Below are 16704 nucleotides of genomic sequence, written 5' to 3'. Positions count from 1 at the left end.
TGGAGACCAGAGTCCCAATCCCAATAACTCTAACCCTTAAAGCTTCACCTGTTTTGAGAGTGAGAAGAACTACGAGTCATGCCAGCTTGGATGTCACCCAGATTAACCAGGTCCACTGGAAAAGTACCAGAGTCTGAAGGAGGAACTAGAGAGGATGTGGAAACTAAACACCAGTGGTCCCAGTGATAGTAGAAACACTCAGGATTGTGATTCCTAAATGGGGAGAGTAGCTCCCACAGAACCAAGGAACAACATCAGAGCTCTCTGTCCAGAAGAATGTAGTGCTAGGAACAGCTAAGATATTGCTCAGAACCTTAAAACTCCCAGGCCTCTGATAGATGATCTGAGATTGAGGATGATACAAACCACCCATAAGGGTGAAAAGGTTTTTTGTGATTAAATAGGTGATAAACAGACAGACAGACAATAGAGATGGATGGATGGATGCAGATTTTTAGTTCTTGTTGCCTGGTAGATGACTATAGACTTGATTTTTGTTACAGGTTCAGCAGTATAGAGTTGCAATGACAGCAAAGGACTGTTCCATAATGATTGTGCTTTCACCTTGTCAACAAGATGAATGGTAATGTCTATGATAAATATTTTATTTTTAAAAACCCAATATTTATCTATCTACAAGTATCAATTCAGAAAGTGCTGAATTAACTTACTGCCTATATTTATAATAACCGTCCACACAGGAAAGGTGGAAAGTAAGTAACGTATTACTGCTCACGTCCTTTCCTCTCTGCAATGTAGCAGTATCGCTGTCCACCTTCTGGGTCTGGGCTGGCACTAGAGTTCCCCCAGGCTTATGGTTCTAGGGTACTTTAGTCTGCCATCTCTGATTCCAGGGTTAGAGGTACTACAGCAGTTCATAACCTCCATGGCAGCCATTGACCTGGACCAACTAATTCTTGGCCCTACTCACACAGGGTCACACAGGGATATTGGAATTTTGTGAGATTTAGCAATCTTTAGAATGATAGTCATGAAAAACTGCATTAATTTTAGCACATCATAGAAGCCCTGGTTCTTGATGGCTACCATGTTTCAGTCAGCTGACATCTTAAGAGTTGCACAGTGGAAACTCTTCTCAAAAACTTTTGTCCGATATCTGGATAAAAGGTAGTGATTCTGCTCTGCAGCTTTTCAAGATGAAATACATAATTTTTGTGTGCAATGTCCAGTTTCACTTAAAGTCAGATGTTTCATTATCCAAATTGGGTAACATTATCAGTGCTAGTAATGATGTTACCTAGTTGGGTTAATCAAATGTCTTCAAGAAAACAACCAAGCTCAGAGAGCACCAAGGACCCCTTGATTTAAACCCTGAGTATAAACATTCTCTTACTGGTATTATTTATAGTCCATTGCATACATAGGTGTAAGTTTTTATATCTCTGTGTAATAATCTGAAGGACATGGAAGAAATATAAAACTAGAAAGGTTTATCTTCATGTTCATCTTTGATTTAAACACAATCACATTATTGAAAATTAAGATTATATTTATTTCTAGTGTTTATATACTTCATTTGAAGAGCTTCCAAGTGATGTACTAAAAGAGCATCAGTAAAACAATAGTGCATATGTCATAAATGTCAACAGTAAGGATTCATAAGAATTGAGCCATTTGTCTGTCGGAGCCAATAAAAGCAAAACCAGTCAGCCTCCAAGAGCCTTCTGAAACAGGCAAGCATTATCAAGCTTTCTGAAAGCCATGAGAGTGGGAGTCATCCTTTCCTTGGGAGGGAATAAGACCCTACAATGAGTATCTGCTTTCATGCCCCTTCCTATGAAGCTTCATAGTAAGTAAGGACCTCATTTGGACTGAGTGGACAAAATCTGTCTGGAAAAGATAGTCATAAGCCCCCTAGTTTTGAGTCATTTACATCTTTATACTTGGAGCACACCAGCAGCTAATGTCGCTCTCACAGCAGTGGTGTTATTTTGCAGACATGAGAAGTGCTTGGTTTTTCAGTCTAGTTTGTATTATTGATTCTACTGTAAATTTTAAAGTCCAGACATTCAAAACATGGGAAGTACCTCTGGAATTGGTGTTAGCAGCCAAGTTGCTTTCTGGGGCTGTAATTATTAATGGTATATTTTCAAATTGCTAAATTTTGGAAGCACATATGAGTAGAAAAATTGGCATATTTCCTGTCCTGTATAACAGTTGTAGAGATAGTGTCTTTACTTTCCAAAGAATTTTAGAAACAATCAATTCCAACAATATGGGAAATTCGAAGATATAATTTCAATAATAGATGTAAAGCTGTGTATGTTGCTGTGTTCATGAATGTCTAGGAATAGGTCTTTAGGTTTAGAATATAAATGCATTTATTAGAGAATCAGAATAACTTCCTTTATTCCTAGGTTGTCAGTGACAAAATAAACTATGTGAAAATTGCTACCTTAAGATAAGCTTATGGTTAACCTCTCAATGCAATTTATTCACAAAGCAGTACTGATGGTATAATTATTTAGGAAAGTTTGAAATGGTAGGAAAAGTTTCAAAAATTTTTTTGCATCACATTTCCTATTAGGAAAAGCTGTATTTTACTTAAAACCACAAGTACTTTTAAAATGCATCATCAGCTATAGCTTGTCATCATTAGGGTATAGGGAGAATTTTCATATATGAGGATGAACAGAAAAAGTCAGATCATTTTTCCTTCTCTCAAATCATAATTATTGTTCTTATTTAAATTTCAGCTCTGAGCAGAGGCCAGTGGTTCTAACATCAAAATCAAGATTCACCTTTTCAGTTTCTGTCCTGGATTTAGACCTGAAGCCATATGAAAGCATTCGTCATCAATATAAGCTTGATGGGAAGATAGTGAACTATTACCTGAAGAGGACACAAGCCAAAGATGACTCAGTAATGTCAAATCTTTTAAAAGAAAATGAAGACTGCACACTAGTCCTCCATAAAATGTAACTGGCTAAATATTTAACACAGAGGAAAATTAAGTTATGTTTATTTTATTATTTTCAGTTGTGCTTTCAATTTATCTACCTTTCAGAAACACAAAAAAGTCCCGAGATTGCCTTGAAGAATGCATTTATTGTGAGAGATATGTACTATTAGTTTGAATGAAATGACTATTCTATGACTGTAGAAGAGAATTTGATTGTTCAAATGTGGAAAACCAGTATCCTTATTAAAATTCTAAATGCAGCTATAACTATATATGAATTGCTGAGTACCACTTGTTTAAAATAAATAAGGTGATCTGATCAAATTACAAAATTTTTGATTAGAAATAATTCTAGATTCTTAATACTTCTTAGACTGCTGCTTGCATATGTATTGTCTCTTATGTTCAAAGTGATCTTATGTAGTTGTTCTCCGAATTGTTCAAAACTTATTAAAAAGATTTAATGTATAAAGAACCCCCCCTTTCTTGAATAATGATAAAAACAATTAGCTCCCTTATTAAAAAGGAGGTTTTAGAAATTATGTAATGTAAACAGTTACTATTATAATTAGCTATTTTCAGCAATTCTCTGCAGCATATGCCTCATTAATATCCTTTTCAGTTGCCTAAGCCATTCTGAGGTTTCAGTGGGTAACAATTGAGAAGTTCAAAATATTCCCATGAATTTTCTCAATAATAGTTCTTTATTTTTCTGTCTGCATTTTTGCTTGACTTCTCTTTAGACCTTCAACAGTAGCCATTTGCTTTGCTAGGGCATACAAGTTCAGTAACAATTGGATTTTTTTATCCTGAGCTCAACATTATTGAAGTATTAAATGTTCTCAGCAAAGGGGGATCTCTCTCTCTCTCTCTGCAAGGGTTGTTAGGTCTTTTTTTTAAAACAAAGGATTTAGATCAGGGGTGTCCAACCTTGGCAACTTTAAGACTTGTGGACTTCAACTCCCAGCTGGCTGAGGAATTCTGGGAGTTGAAGTCCACAAGTCTTAAAGTTGCCAAGGTTGGACACCCCTGATTTAGACAAAGGATTCTTACATGCTGTAAAAAACTTGAAACCAAAACTGCTTCAGCTATTGAAAAATTGCTGGATTGGAGCCAAAGGTGTCTTGCACCAGAGAGAGCTGTACATCACAGGCTCTCTGAATTACGTTAGTGATGCAAAATCCTGTAGATGTGATTTCGGTGGGCTTGATAGCGGGCAAAAAGAGTTAAGAAGTGGGCAAGAAGAGTCTTCTCCCACCCCTGCCCTCCTTTATTTAAGAACAAGTTCTTCAATTGCTTCTTTGATGCCTACCACTTTTTACAGCCTGGCCTTTAGTGGCACAATCTTAACTTTTGACGTTCATTGACTATATCATCACTAAAATATTTATCTGTTGGAAAGTATCCCTAAAAGTCTATAATGATACTTTGTGTGGATTCCAATTCATTTGCTATTATGATATTAAGTTTAATGTTAATATTTATGAGTATCTCTCATGCTCCTAGATCTATTAAGTAAAAAAATGCTGTATTTTGTGATATTTATTTGCCTTAATTCTAAATCTTGTCCTCCTAAGCTTGTGGGCTGCAAGTGAGTTGATGTCAGGTAAGGGCATAGTTCTGAAATGTGATTTGAATCTAATAAATTTGTAATCCACAATTAAATGAACACAACTTTTAAACTTATTGGTAACTGTGAATGTTGCTAAAATTGTTCAAAAACATTTTATTGAAATATTCACATAATACAAAGCATTTTTCAGAAAGGCTACCATTCTTAAAGCAAATTAATAGTAACTAGAGATATGCAAAGCATTTCAAATTTCAACATGTTTTGAAATAATAAATGACACAAACAGCTGTGCAGCAATGGGTATTTGATTTGAATAGGTATCACCTGCAATGTGAAATCAGCAATCGATCAAATTCTGCATCTAGAAAATGCATATAGGGCAAGATAAGCTACAAATCTTGCATAATGCTGTTTTGCTCACTGTTCTATGCAAATCTTTGTGGCATTCCATGTGTGAATCCCAAACTTACCTCCAGAAAACAAAATTTATAATCTTGAGTAGAAATTCCAATTTTCTGCAAGATAGAACAATTTTGGGATTGGGCTGACATAGTAAGCTGCTAAGTTTAATTAAAGCTGCATTGGCAGGTATAAAATGAGTGCTCATTAATCAAGCTTTTTAACTTAGATTGTTACATCTTACTGTCTATAACTAGGAAGGCATGGGATGCAAATATTGATTAAAATGCTCAATTTGAGGCTTTGTATTTGAAAACTGATATAAACTTCGCTTTTTCTAAAATATTACAGCACTTTAAAAGAACAGTGAAAATTTTACATAGCTACTTATCTACTTGGGTCACATTTAAAAATATTGATCCTAGGAAACCTAAATATGGAAAGATAATACTGCAATATTTAGGCAAGTTATATGCAGATTGGTGCCATCATTTTTGCTCTTTTTTGTACCCATTCTTTATAGAGCATGTGGTTAATAAATTTCAGCTTATGCCTTGTAAATTAAAATGTCTCATTTCTATTTTATGAGCATGATAAACCTGATTTGCCTTCAATCACTGTTTATGGAAGTAGTAGGTATGCTACTGTATGATGCTCCCGTAGCTTAATTTTAATTATTATCAAACTGTTCTGTATTCTAGAATCACTGTTACATATATACATACAGCTGTGAACTAAAACTGCCACTTTTTTTAGACTTGAATTTATCAGGCTGATCTGAGGAGATTTTAGGAACTGATGTAGAAGGGGAAAACCACTTTGATTCAGAAAGTTAATTTTTTAATGAAATGCATTCTACTTGTATCTGATTTGACATTTTGTATTTAAAAAGCTGTATTTATTTGTCATGACAATTTATATATATGTGCCATAATTGTACAGATAGCATGTTTTATGGATATGGTTTCTAAATAGAAGATAACTTAATGTTTATATTCAATAAAATGATAGATGCATAACTGGTTTTCCTGGTACTCATTTGCCTTTGGAAATTGAAATGATCACAGTTTCAATGCAAGCCTGTATCCCAACCATATGCAAGAGACTTCTGAAACCTTGTGGTGCATCTGATGCAAATTTGTTGGCTAGAGTGCCTATAAGAGGAGATGAAATAGAGAGTTAAAACTTATTTCAAGTACAAATAATCTATCCTTGGAATTTTAAAACACTGCTTTCTTCCTTGTCAGCAATTGGTGCCAGAAATTGTGTTGAAAAAAAAGCCTAACTGCTGCCCAGATCTTAATGGATGCAGAGCTATTTGTCTATGGAGATTCATTCATCCAGGTCAGAGTTGTTCTAAAGGTGCTTTTTCAAAAGGCCATTGAACTTTTTGTTTTTTCCTTGAGGACTTCACTTCTCATCTAAGAAAGAAGGTCACTCTTTTGAATACAGCAAAGTCCACATTGAAAGAGGGGTCAAAGAGTTCATCCGTGTTAAAATTGAACAGCCCTCTTAACAGCAGGCAAGTGATACGACACCACCTATTTCCTGTTTACAACACAGTTCTCTCAACAATTCCAAGAAGATTCCACAACTAAGTGGCCCCGATGACGCTCAGAGAGAGTACTAATGATCAGATGACTGCAAGGAATATAAAACCTTCCATTCCCTCCCACCATTCAGTTAGAACTGAAGAAACTTCGTGAATAAGAAGCGAAACATCCTCAGGGAAAAAATAAAGTCCAGTTGCCTTTTGAAAAAGCATCTTTGGGACATGCAGAGCTATATTTCTCTTTAATTGAGTCTCTTTAATTGAGATGTCTCATGAAAATTGCTACCTCTGGCCTGACAAGAATGAAAATATTCAGCCCACTAGGACTATTCGATATCTTTCTGTATCTTTAGAGTTTCTCCAAAAGGAGAGACTGTTAGGTGGCAGGCAACAATGTAAACATAGTAAGAAGATTGTCAAAAACAAAACTCAAGGAGATGATTGTGACAAAAATTTACCTTGTAGTGGTATTTTGTTCAAAAGATCCAAAACTGGTATAATATTTCCTTTTTCATCTACCTGTATCTTCCAAACAATCATTAACTCAAATCTATAAAAGTCAGAAAACACAATTAAAATGAGGGCATACATATAGTTATTTTCTCACAAAGTAGACAAAATTAACTGCATAAAAGACTTTATTTTAAATACTCTCATCTCATGCAAAGGCCATTTGGAACTCAGTAGTATAAAATATAGTGGTTTGAATTCCTGGGCTTGGTACACTTTTCTGGTGGATGAAAAGCCGAAAATAGTTGAAAACGCACAGTTCCTCAATTAGATTTGGTGCACCCATATTGGCTTTTTTTGATTTCCCTTATTTTTTTTCCTAACAAAGTTGTACCTAAAAGACAATTAGAAGTTGTTTGAAGGAGATTGGGATCTGTATCTGTGTCAGTACAAAAACTTTGGATACTCAACAGAATTGGACCAAATTTGAGGATGGCATGAGGCCAGGGGCTCTGGAGAAAAATATATTCTCCCAATTCTCCCTATGAGAGAGGCAGTTGGGCAGGGGTTCAGAATGTTGCCATCCAAGTCCCCTTGTCATATGACCAGAGTAGCAGGAAAGCTACTCTGTCTTATCCTGAACTTCCTAGTGCTCACATAGATACAACATAGGCCTTTTGAGAAAGAAAAGAATCCAGAAGCTATGCTGTGGATCCTTTTCCTACCTATTTATTAATGACCTTTATTGTCAGAGTACAACGTGTACAATGAGATTGGCTGAGCCTCCCTTTGTGCACCCCCCACCAACACAACTCACACTGAGGACAGAAATCCCTAACCCAGTCCCAATCTTATTACACTATGTGACCTTGTTATACAATGCACCGGCCCCGCAAGTCTATCATACTATGTTGACATGAAGTTATTTTCCATTCAGGAGTCTGACAGCCCACGGGTAGAAATTGTTCTTCAGCCTATTGGTGCAGCTAGCTATGCTTCTATATCTCTTACCCAATGGTAGGAGAGTGAAGAAGTGCTGACCGGGATGTGAGTTGTCCCTGAGAATTGAATTGAATATAAGAATACCTTGCTTTCTTATTTGGATTGCGTCATTTTGCTTTAGTTTCATCATTTTTTAGAACTCCCATCTATCTTGAGCTCCTTTTCCCATTTGCTTTTCCTGCCATGGAATTATTTCTTTCAGTGTATTAAAATAAACTATTGTTTGTATTTATTTTTTGTGAATGTTTTTACTGTGTTAATGTTTTTAATTGCTTTGTAATTTTAGAATAAGCAAGGTGTCCAGAGTTATTTATTTGAGTCAGGTGGCTGTAGAAATTGTGTGTGTGTGTGTGTGTGTGTATATATATATATAAATTCAAGATATAATCTTTCCTATTGAATGATACCAAATCAAGGACAGCTGTTACTCTTGTTGGATTCGTTCATGCTTTAAAGGAGAAATCAGAACTTTCTAGAAGGGCTTGGAAAAATTGTCCCTTTATAGAGATGCTGTAATAAAGCCCATCATCATTACTATTTCAGACCTTTTCAAAAGGATCTGTAAGTTATATTTAAAGAGAAGCTTTTACATGTCCTAGATAGGGTGACACCAAATAATCTCTATAGTATTATCAAGTTATATTAAATGCAAGACAAGAAAAAATGGATGTAAACTAACCAAGGAGAGAAGCAACCTAGAACTAAGGAGAAATTTTCAGAGAAACGGTGAGAGCAATTCATCAATCGAATCACCTGCTTTTAGAAGTTGTATGTGTTCTATCTCAGGGGTCTCCAACCTTGGCAACTTTAAGGCTTGTGCACTTCAACTCCCAGAATTCCTCAGCCAGCAAAGCTGGCTGAGGAATTCTGGGAGTTAAAGCCCACAAGTCTTAAAGTTGCCAAGGTTGGAGACCCCTGTTCTATCTGAAGGCTTTCAAAAAGAGAGTGGACAACCAGTTGTCTGAAATGATACAGGGTCTTCTGTTTGATCAGAGGGTTGGACTAGAAGACCTCTGAGGTCCTTTCCAACTCTTATTATATGTTCTAAATTTATTGTTTTGGATGTTTTAAAACAGTGTAGAGATTTTTGTATATAGAGTGCTTTTCTCTTTTAATTGTGTTGATTTATTTTCAGCATTTTAAAAAAACTATATATTTTTTAAATAGTTGATTCAAAATGTTTATTTTATTTTGGGAGGTGTTTATTTTGAATTTCTTTTTCTTTGGGGGAGCGGAAATAGTGTGCTTTCCCCATAAGCTATGGCTTTTCAATATTTTAAGCTATGCTATAGTTGATAAACATGAGAGCTGAAATGTGCTTCTTTATGGCTTGTAAAAGAACCTGGTTTCTCGCTTTCCCTGAAGTACATTGCTTTAATATCCTTGGGGTCTTTGAATGAGAAAAATATGGCTACTGCTATTATGTCCCTGCATCACAGCTTCTATAGATATCTGCCCCCACATATGAATCAGTTAAGTTGCCTTACTCGGGAAGCTGAGTGCTTCTTAAGAGCATGTAATCTCCATGTGATCCTTCAGGAAGTGCTACAACATCTGGATACTTATTCTATATAAAAAAAAAAAAAGATAAATAGTATATTCTATACAGAAGTCAAACCTAAATCAGACACTACAAAAAGTGCAACTCTTATAAGGCATGCAGCTAATTAGTTTATGTACAACAGAGCTTATGAAATTTAACCTCTTAACTAACAACTTTTATTGCATTGGCAGCCCTATCATGAATATGTCAAAGGATGTATTAAGATGTTTGCTTTATTTTTATTAGCAATATTGGAACAATGATTCACCTCAAGATAACTAAAACAGACTGATAACTTTGTCACTTGACTTCTGCACATACTGGCTAGGGGAGCTGGTTGTAGACATACAGATAAGATTTTATTGGTGCTTCAAAATAAATAATCTACCTGTACTTATAACCATTCACTTTGCAGTTGACTAATTATGTATCTTCAAGTAATTGACTCTTGATGACCACATAGATAAATCTCCATGACACATTCTAGCTAACATTCTAATAAAATTAATAGGATATGAGTAATTAAAAAAAAGAGTATCAAATAAATGTGAGATTTTAATAAAAAAACTTCTAGTGAATGTTCTATTTTATAACAGAAGTACAGAAAGAAAGAGCAGCATGATGGCTCAGTGGTTAAAGATGAAAGCTGACAACCCAGTTTCAAGACCCGAGCACTACACAACAGGCTGAACTCCCGTTCCTGGCCTAACACTTAGCAGTTTGAAAGCATGCAAATGTGAGTAGATAAATAGGTACCATTTCGATGGGAAGGCAACAGCATTCTGTGCACCTATGGTATATAGTCTTGCTACCACATGACCATGGAAAATGTCTTCAGACAGCACTGGCTCTCTCAGCCAAGAAATGGAAATGAGCACCATGCCCAAGAGTCGGACACGACTGGATAGGGAAAGTTTTATTTTTTTACAGGAAGAAAGCTTGGAGGCTGTTCTGAGAACTTAAATAGGTAACTCAAATGGCACACTAGTGAAAATAAAGAGGTTCCTATTGGGTAGCCCAAAAGCTGAAATTAAGTTTTGATCATTAGATCATAATTCTTATAATCTTGCTATGAAGAGATAAGATAACGATAGGTAAGGTAAAGGTTTTCCTCGCACATATGTGCTAGTCGTTCCCGACTCTAGGGGGCGGTGCTCATCTTTCAAAGACAAAGAGCCAGCACTGTCTGAAGATGTCTCCATGGTCATGTGGCCGGCATGACTAAACCCAAAGGTGCACAAAACGCTGTTACCTTCCCATCAATGGTGGTCCTTTTTTTCCTACTTGCATTTTTTACATGATTTCGAACGGTTAGGTTGGCAGAAGCTGGGACAAGTAACGGGAGCTCAACCCATTACACGGCACCAGGGATTTGAACCACTGAACTGCTGATCTTTCGATCGACAAGCTCAGCATCTTAGCCACTGAGCCACGCGTCCCTTAAGATAGCCATAAATCAATATTAAAGAATATATGAGGTAGTGGTATACAAGACAATCCAACAGCTATTCAAAACCTTCAATCAACAAGCCAACACAATGTTAAGCAGTTAATATCTAAAGGCTAGATAATAAAGAAATTGTCAGTGAGCACATCTTAACAAGCTAAGTACCTCTAGGGTCAGAATCAAGTCAACACATTAGATATTGTTGGGAACAGTGTCTTGTGATCTGTTCTAGGAGGTGAAGGGAGTGAAGTTAGAAGGCATTGCTTTTCAGTCAATACTTGGTTTCAATGGACTGTGATACATTCATTCGTTTCATTATCTCCTGCTTATGCTGGGGTTTTATGATGTACTGATTTTAAGATTATACCATCGATATTTTATGTTTTAATTATCCTGCATATGCTATAGATTGCCAAGAGTTGTGGGCTTACAACAAAGTACAAATTTAAGGAATGGATAGCTGGATAATAACACAAAGGAAATGGCATGCAGCATGGCAGCTGATGTATTAAAATAATTGCAAGGGCAAAAGACAACCAGATAGGAACATCAGAGAAAGAAAGAAGGAAGCTGGCAATGGAACTGGTAAATTTTAAAGTTTAATGGAGCATAGCTAGAATTCTCCTTAAAAAGATAGCAGTAAAATAATATTAAAAAGAGATTAAATCCACTGCAATGACTTTGATTAAGGCAAAAGCCTTTAAGAAGAATAAAAACTACGAGGCTTCCAGACACACGTAGAAGAATGGAGATTTAAAATACACACTCCCAGGTAAATATGCCCACATCTGCATGACATTTGCTTCTCTTGGAAAAGGAAAGAAAAGGAAAGGTGAGGGTCTGGGAAGAACAAGAGTACACATTTCTGGATAAATAAGGAAAGGAAGGAAGGCAGTGCCAATCTGTCCTCCCAGCATAAGAAAAGAGAATCCCAAGGAAAACAAGGAAAACAAATACAGAAGCAAATCCACTTTTCTCTTTCTCATTATTATAGGGGAGAGACTGGCAAAGGATTGTTAGGATATTCCATCCCATGTGTCTGATTTGGCTAAAATATTTTTCCACTTTGTTTCCTCTGAGGAAACAAAATTCTTAATTTTGGTAGGATTTCCCAGGCTCCATCTTTTATTTCCCAAAAAGTTTCCAAGAAGGCCAGTAGATCATGGCAAACCAGCTGTCAGATTCCTCATGGTTTTACAAAGTTCCCATGATGATCAGCAATTTTAATGAGAAGATATTGAATGGATATTTGCATAACTTTGGGTAGTCAAAGTACCTTGCATGGAAAGCTCAGTGTTGGATCAGTTTAATGTTTGATTCCCCAACTCCTGCAGGAATTTGGGTGCACACAAGAGGGCTATCAGGCATCTGCTTTTCTGCCAGACTAAGATCTTTTTTACAAGCCACACCAACTTGATAAATAAAAGTACTACACACACACACACACACACACACACACACAGTATAAAGAGTATAAAGAGCACTTCCCATTATTTCTGCCAATTAATTAAGCACTGTCAATTAATAGCAATTAGGACTTCGTTAAGACAAAGTGAAGCCTTATTGCAGAAGACGGTAAGAGATGAATAGTGATTATATACAAAGTATACAAATGATCCATCTACAGCAGGGGTGTCAAACTGGCAGCCCAAGGGCTGGATGCCACGCCCATTCCAGCTCTGCAAAAGCAAAAAACATCACAATACGTCAGGTGACAGCAACTGAATTTGACATCTGTGATTTATAGTATGTATAATACAAATTCAACTATAGCTGTGTGATCGTGTAATCTGATGGATTCTGTTCATCTTTTTCAATAAGGCTCAGCTTTTTTCAATTACAGATTGTTATTAAAAAGGCTGAGAAAGTCCTGGCTCTCCTGATTTGAATTACTAGGTTTTCTTATCTCTATGATACTCCTTTAAAGGATACTAAATAGGCAGAAAGGCAGATATGAACAAGGAAACTATCAGAATGCTAATTTCTGACTGAATTATTGTGTGCAGCAAGGAATACAGACCTCTTATAGAGAATAATTATATATTATATGAATAATGCCATTTATAATTACAGTGGGCTAGATGAATATTTTCACTTAATTTAGAGTCAGGTTAAATGAAGAGTATTTTGAGCTCAGTTTAAAAACAGAATCATGAACATTCCGATAGACCTTAAAATATGTTGCCTATGAATCAAAGTATTAGAAAGTCAACAATTTTTTCTAAAATAAGGAAATGCAATCAGCTTGTGTGATTACAACAAAGTAGCAATTAAAGGGAAAGTAACAGATTCTTCTGCTCTTAAGTTGGGTTAAAAAATAGCATGTTATAGACCCCATATTTATTCTTGGTGTAGTTGAGGAAATGGAAAGTATGTTTAACTAGGCCAACATGTTATATCATTTGAAAATTCATTATTTTTCCAGAACCTGTAGAAAGCTAAGAGTTTAAATAGATGTTCCTCAGATTTTAGAAACATTGCCATGTCTGGAATTGGTTTTTCCAAGCCTCATATAAGCAGTCACCCATGATATACGCCAAAACTAGCTTGCTGGAAGCAAATATATATCCATTTTGGTTTCTTCTTGTCATTCAAAACATTTTTTCTTGCTTACATCTTTTTTACCTCATGCACTTTATATAATGTTAATTATGTTTTGGAACATAATTAATGAGCTAATCAAATACTAATTGCATAGCCCAGAGTTTTAAATCTTTTCTTTAATTTCCAAATACATGAAATGTTTGCAACTTGTAGACTACAACATGTGAACAGTTCAGAATAAACCAGTGCAACAAAGGTTAATATTATAATAGTCAGGTGCCAAAGATAAGCAAGATAATTCACTGGGGTGGTGACATCGGAAAGTTTGCAACCTTATTAATCTCATTATAGGTCAAAGAAGAACATGAAAAGCTTATGGTTGTAACTACTAATCTTCAAACCTTATTCAACTTATATTCAATTTTATAAAGAGTAAAAGGAAACTGCCCAGAGAAATAAAACTTTCATAGCAGGCAAGATAACTGGTGTAGTTAATAAAGCTGAGCCCTCAAGTTCCCCTTGTCTCTTCACAATTGAACACAGGCTAAGATCTATTTCGGCCTATTATTTCCAGTAGGCTTACTTTCCTCAAATTCCCAGTTCCGGGCTGTGTCCGGTAGCAAGTTTGCCTGGTTCATATATTTCTCAAGCATAGAAAAATAACTAATTGGATCATGAGAGCTCTAAGTTAAGGATAAGTGATGAATGCCTACAATGACCACTCTAAAAAGGAGAGAAGCCTAATGGGCACCTCAAGTAATGCCCACTTACTGTAACTATTGAAGTTGCTATGCATTATTTGCAATGCAAATACTACTACCCTCATAATTAGAAACATGTTTCTTAACTTGCTGGACTTGAATTCTCATGTTATAGGAATTATGAGTGTTGACATTTCATACATCTGGAAGCCACGGCTTTGAGCCCATGTTACAGATTAGAAACAAAGCAAAGATGTTTGATATTTGACTACATAAACTCTATACCACAATTTTATGTTTCACATGTCCCGACAAATGGAGCTACTGAATCAGCAACAGAGAGAGGAGGAAAGAAACTGAAATGTCTGTGTGTTTTGTTGCTGGAAAAAGTGATGGGCTGAGTCTTAAACCTCAAAGGTTTTTAAATGAAAGTCAGCTGAGCAAAGAATGTAAATTAAAAAATACGGATGTTGTAGCTGACATGCAATTAACATAGTCAGCAATTTCACATAAAATAGACTCAGATATTATTTACGATACAGCATATGAAAAATATTAATGCAGAATCTCTACCACTACCTTCAACAAGCTAGAAAAAGAAATAGATTGAGCCTCTTTAAGTGGCAATGAAGACAAGACCTTCTGGAACACAGTTTGTTGAGTGTATTTTCCTTAGCTATGAAACCCAGTGCTAGTCATAGGTTAGCTTAACCGCCTAGAGCAGTGATGTCCACCAGGAAGGTTCAGAAAAGCCAAAATGGCATCTATCACCAAAGCCCTGTCTTTTAATACACATCATGCACTATGTCACACATAAAAATGGGTAAGGCTTCAACTATGCAGTTACATCTGACAACTTGGCTTTTGTGTTGTCCCTCCCTAGGCAGGTGCCCCTGCCTCATAGAGAGAGATAAGTTCCTAGTTTAGAAAACTAAAGTCAGGAAGGGCCAGGACTTTCTCAACCATTCTGAGAACAATCTGTAATAGAAAAGATAGGAGCCTTATCAAAAGATCTGTAGGTAGTCTTTGACTTACCACTGTAACTGAGCTGGAATTGCGATTGTAAGACGTGTCAGTTATTAAGTGGGTCATTATATGACTGATTCAATGTTAGGACATTCTTTTGTGGCATGGACATTAAATGAATCCACATCATTAAGCAAAATTTGCAGTTGTTAAGTGAACCCAGAAATCATAAGTAAATGGAAATTTCCAGCCCAAAATATCGTAAATCATGGTCGTGTGACTGCAGGATGCGACAAAGAGCCGTTAGTGCAGGTCAGGTGCCAAACACCCAAAATGCAACCCTTTGACTACAGAGAGGATGGGGGAGGGGGGAAGCCACTGGAACTTTTTGAATCCAGATTAAGTACCCTTTTTGGGGCCAAGGTAATGTTGAATGGTCACAAACTGACTGCTTATAAATTAAGGGTTAAAACCAAATTTGTCATTAAACAGAAATATTTTGGGTTTTAAGGGATTACAAAAGAAAATGCAACATTCAGCCAAATAGGCCGGTAAAGACTTTAAGATAAATAATCAGATGCAAACAACCAACTGGGATGCAATTTAAAAAACACACACATCCAGCTTTGCTTCAGGAAAGAGCTGTGGTGTAAAGTTCAGTAGATTTGGAGTTTAGTAATTATTTTTTACACTTGTCAATATTTTCACTTAATGCTGTTTACTTCTAAGATAAGCATATGAAATAAACTCTACCAATCTAGCATCATTTCCATACAATTAACACATTTTATAATATTCCAATATTGATTCAATACATACTTGGTGGCTGCTAATTACTCAGAATATAGGATACAAAACATTCATACATGTACTTTCAGAGGCTTATTTTTTTTTCTGCATTTTAAGCATAATCTGACTTTTAAATTATAAAATTGTAATTATAAATTGTTATAAATTATAAAATCATTTTGCAGAAAGAACAGAAGTATATCTTGGAGAACTTTTACAGTGCTGGTAGAATTTTTTCTTATTATTAAAGAAATGGTGGATTTGAAGGCACTATTTGGTTAAAATTTATTTGAAGTATCTAACTGTAGATGAATGTCACTGCATTTTTGAATATCACATGTAAGAAAATACAATCACATCATCTTTAAAATGTCTCAGTAAAGTAATTATTTCAGAACCTCACTTTTTTGTTAGAACCTGCCTTCATGTAAACAGATACCTTTTGAAAAGCCAAACTTACACTAAAGGTGTTGTAGGAAAACAATAAGAGACTTAGAACCAAGCCAGTTCACAGGAATGCAATCCACTTCCTTTTTCTTCCAAAGATCACTCTGATAAGATTGTTTCCTTACTGTTATTTTATAAGCCTATATAAATCACTTCCATCTCCTCCTACCCCCATGTAGAATATCTAGGTTTCAGACCAAGAGAAATGCAAACAAGCAGAGTGCATTCATTTTGAAAGCACTTATGACTGAAGGCAAGGAGGAAACACCCTGTCTTGACATCAAAGGTGTTGAGCTTCTTTCTTTTTTTCTCCATACATCTGAATCATCTGCATTCAGACAGAAAATTGCACAGTTCACTTCCTTTTC

The 16704-nt window shown here is 35.8% G+C and overlaps 2 protein-coding genes across 4 annotated transcripts in view; one reads left to right on the top strand and one right to left on the bottom strand.

The window, feature by feature from the left end:
* The window catches only part of IPPK (inositol-pentakisphosphate 2-kinase), a 30478-nt gene extending 26634 nt beyond the window's left edge, over positions 1-3844 (top strand). For both annotated transcript variants that reach the window (XM_026680537.2, XM_087954890.1), the window contains 2 exons: positions 504-583; positions 2718-3844. In XM_026680537.2, coding sequence (XP_026536322.1) covers positions 504-583; positions 2718-2943 — 306 coding nt within the window. In that variant the 3' untranslated portion in view covers positions 2944-3844. The remainder of the gene's footprint in view (positions 1-503; positions 584-2717) is intronic.
* A 785-nt stretch (positions 3845-4629) lies between these two features.
* Positions 4630-16704, bottom strand: part of CENPP (centromere protein P) — a 155048-nt gene continuing 142973 nt past the window's right edge. For both annotated transcript variants that reach the window (XM_087954893.1, XM_087954892.1), the window contains 3 exons: positions 9387-9466; positions 6906-6997; positions 4630-6049 (listed from right to left, as the gene is read on the bottom strand). In XM_087954893.1, the coding sequence (XP_087811019.1) occupies positions 5931-6049; positions 6906-6997; positions 9387-9466 (291 nt within the window). In that variant the 3' untranslated portion in view covers positions 4630-5930. The remainder of the gene's footprint in view (positions 6050-6905; positions 6998-9386; positions 9467-16704) is intronic.

Source organism: Notechis scutatus, chromosome 2, assembly GCF_049901735.1.
Source record: "Notechis scutatus isolate UNSWTSFEM ecotype Mainland chromosome 2, rNotScu1.2, whole genome shotgun sequence".
Lineage (NCBI taxonomy): Eukaryota > Metazoa > Chordata > Lepidosauria > Squamata > Elapidae > Notechis > Notechis scutatus.
Note: the sequence above shows the minus strand (reverse complement) of the source record. Positions and strands in the feature narration are given on the sequence as shown.